The sequence below is a fragment of the Octodon degus genome, unplaced genomic scaffold (assembly GCF_000260255.1).
Source record: "Octodon degus isolate 3935 unplaced genomic scaffold, OctDeg1.0 scaffold00072, whole genome shotgun sequence".
Lineage (NCBI taxonomy): Eukaryota > Metazoa > Chordata > Mammalia > Rodentia > Octodontidae > Octodon > Octodon degus.
This window is the reverse complement of record NW_004524648.1, coordinates 907,803-911,347: the sequence shown is the minus strand read 5'-3', so window position 1 is coordinate 911,347 and position 3,545 is coordinate 907,803. Positions and strand designations below refer to the sequence as shown.

Here is a 3,545-nt window from a genome sequence, read left to right as displayed (position 1 = left end):
TCAGGAAGACTTGAAAAAAAGGCCCTTGGGTGTCTCTGCCTGCCCTGTCTTACTGCCTCTGTTGGAGGACAAGAGTGCCACTGCTCCTTACTGCCAACACTTGGGGACAGAGACCAGAATGCTCTGGGCAGTACTGACCCAGGGCAGATGTGCTGTGTCCCTCTGCCTTCACAGAATCAGTCCAAAGCAATGCTTCAGCTTTGAATTCCTCCTGAGTTCACTGACAGCTTTGTTTTGGGCAATGATTAGTTCTTCCTGAACTACCCTACCTCAATTCCTTGTAACAGCAACAACGAAAAAAGACAAAATAAAACAAAATGGCAGCAGAGGGGGATGGTTTAAGTGGATTAATCAGTTTCTATTTTTTAAGATAATTTCACACAATGTCACTTCTGGGCCAGTGATGAAATTATTCTTGCCACCCACAGGCTATTCCAAAGCAAGCTGTTGTGTTTTTTGGGGATGCTGGGGATTGAACTCAGGGCTTCCTGCATACTAAGCACATACATTAGCACTGAGCCACCCTCAGCCCCATACAGACACTGAACCGTACAAGAAGTTTGGAGTTAACTAGCAACAAGTCTGAAAATTTGGTTACGTATATAGGTACAAAGCTGGTTCATCAAATCCCTGTTCTGACCCTCAACCCAATGCATTTCAACTAAGGCATCATCCACTTCCTTCTTGACATTTATCAAACACTTAAATAGGTACTGTGCACCTCCTCCTTGGAGATGCTTCCCCTTGTCAGCCTCGGGGCTGCTGAACTGCTCAGATGCCTCTCGGTCCTGGGCGCCATTGCTAGAGCCCTTACAACTTTCTATAACCTCTGTCCCTCCCTTTCCCTCACTCATTTCATCCTCCAGGGGTTCTGGGGCTTCCTCCTGGGACAATGACTCCTGGCTTGGGCAGTGGCCCCCAACAGTGGCAGACTCGTCTTCCTGTGGAGCAGGGCCACACAGGGTACTCTCCTGGGGGGCCAGGGCCACATCTTGGCTACTGCCCGACTCTTTGGGGGTGGCCTTCTTCTCCTCCAAGGCCTGGATGACATCCTCAGGAGCTCGAGGCACCTCTCTCAGCTGTCTCACTCGTTCTCTTTTCTTCCTCCTTAAATGAATCCAGGAGTTTTCTATGGCTGTCAGGAAAAGGCTAACTTCCTCTTTTCCACAGGGAACTCGTTTATGCTGGACCTATGTGGAAGAAAGAGTTTTATAGGAAATAATTTTTCCTTTTTTACCAAATATCCTTCAAAAAAGAGAAAGAGGCAGGAAGAAAAAGAAAAAAATAAGAGAGAAGAAAAGAAAGAAAAACGAGTACTTCAAAAATGTGCTTCACAGGTACCTTCAGATCCGTGAGAATTTTTTCTATCCATGTTGTCACACCCACAATGCCTTCCGCTGTCTCAGAGCCCAAAGATGATGCTTTGAGAGATAACTCTTTCATCACAGACTCCAGCACTACAAACGTAATGGGCTTCCTTGGCTTCTCTAATTTTCTTCGTTTACTTGGTGGTGACTAAAAGAAAAAATACATCATGGAGAAGAGAAAGAAGTTATCTAAATAATAAAAATCCATGCATTATAATGGACTCAACTAGGGGGGAAATTTTCACAACTTCTGCTTCCAATCACAGAGCACTATAAACACAAAGGCAATTAATTGCACATTATTTCCAAAGCTGAAAGCAACCCTGAAAGATTTTACAAAAGGGAAGACTAAGACATAGAGAGGAGGGCCGGCCAGTTAGCTCAACAGACTAAAGTGCCTGCTTAGGCAGAACACTGTAATCCCAGTGCTTGGGAGGCTGAAAACAGGAGAATCACTATGAGTCCGATCTGTGTAGTAAGATCCTGGAGACCCTGTCCTACAATAAAAAAAAAAAAAGAGAGAGAGAGTGTGTGATCCCATTTCAAGATTACATAGCCACACATCTCACATTCACACAGCTGGTAACGGTGGTTGTTGTTTTTGTACTGGGAATTGAACTTAGGACCTTACACTTTCCAGGCAGACACTGTTCCATTGAGCTCTATCCTCAGGGTTGGGATTAGAACATAAAACCCAAGTTCTTTTCAAATATACCATGCTGCCTCTGTCTCAGCAATTAGTACCAAAATCTTCCAATTGCTGAATGCCCTTATTTGTCTATTGTGCCCAAAGCAGGCCTACAGAAGTATCGAGTTCATGACAACTCAAAGCTCTTGGGGGGTACAATGCTCTGAATGGTGTAAAATCACTAACCTTTAGTTTTAGTTTGGGCTTATACTTGCTGAAGCTTGAAATACAGCAGCCAGTGAGCTACAGCTTGTGAAATCACATGCTAGGAATGACCAGGGCTGCTGACATCACATGAGTAGACGAGAACTGCTGAATCTTGGCTGGTGAGTACCCAGAGGACACAGTACTGATGAGAACACTGAAAGCAGGTGCCATGAAAATCCAGACTGTTATCGTCTATTCTTTCTCAAGCTCGGAAGGTGAATTGCACCCTACCCACTAGAGGGACTCAAGTTCCATCTGAACAACCAAATGGCATCCTTGTACAATTTATTTCTTTAAAGTAAAAATTTTCTAACTTTCACCTTTTTTAAAAAATGACTATTGACTAAGTTCACATACATTGTTTTATTTGTTTTTATTTTTATTTTTTGGCGGAATTGGAGATTGAACTCAGGCCCTTGCGCTTGCCAGGCAAGCACTTATTCTACTGAGCTATCTCCCTGGCCCTACATACATACATTGTTTTAAAAGATAATTTTTTGTTTTGTTTTGTTTTGTTTTTGGAACCAGGGATTGAAGAACTCAGGCCCTTGCACTTGCCAGGGAAGCGCTTATTCCATTGAGCCACCTCCCCGGCCCCCTAAAAGATAGTTGTAGTTGGTGACAAAATTAAAACTTCTGAAAATTAAGATCATGCTAAGGTTGGAGCAAACTAAGCAGGCAGAAATAAAAAGGAAAAAGACCTAAAAAGAGAAAACACTAGTCAAGTTTGAAGCTTTGGGATCAGAGGATCCCCACAACTGCAGCTGCTAAGAGCACATGCACATACTCAGCAAGCTCCAATTACTCCAATTACTGGAGGCCTGGAAACAGCTCACCAGCAGCCTCACGCACAGAATCAAATAGCAATTTACCCTTATCCAAGAACCTTTTAAAGTAATAACATAAAATTTTTTTCTTAAAAAATAATACATTTTCTCTTCTTCTTTATCCCCATTCTCTTGCTGAAGTGTTAGGAATGGAGCTCGAGCCTCATATTTCATGAATGTTAGACAAGCATTAGGCCACTGAACTACACCTCCAGTTTTACATTTTCTCTGTACCAGAAATTAACGAACAATAACAACAAAATTAAAGATTACAAAAGCACAAGATTAGAAGACTAAAACCAACGAGTGTATATATATATATGTTAGAATCTGGTTACACACTGTAGTGAACACCTAAGACTTGTCTAAGCCTAAACTTGTTCAATTATTTCAGAAAAGATGAGACAAAATTCTTTAAAAATATTTATTTAAAAAAAAATAAAAAATAAATAAAAA

General features: G+C 41.8%; 1 protein-coding gene across 1 annotated transcript in view; it reads right to left on the bottom strand.

Annotated features, from left to right (window-relative positions):
• Window positions 1-549: 549 nt before the first annotated feature.
• The window catches only part of Mettl16 (methyltransferase like 16), an 87,459-nt gene continuing 84,463 nt past the window's right edge, over window positions 550-3,545 (bottom strand). Inside the window, exons 9-10 of the mRNA XM_012515650.2 lie at window positions 1,342-1,515; window positions 550-1,190 (exon numbers count right to left, since the gene is read on the bottom strand). Of these exons, the coding sequence (XP_012371104.1) occupies window positions 567-1,190; window positions 1,342-1,515 (798 nt within the window). The 3' untranslated portion in view covers window positions 550-566. The remainder of the gene's footprint in view (window positions 1,191-1,341; window positions 1,516-3,545) is intronic.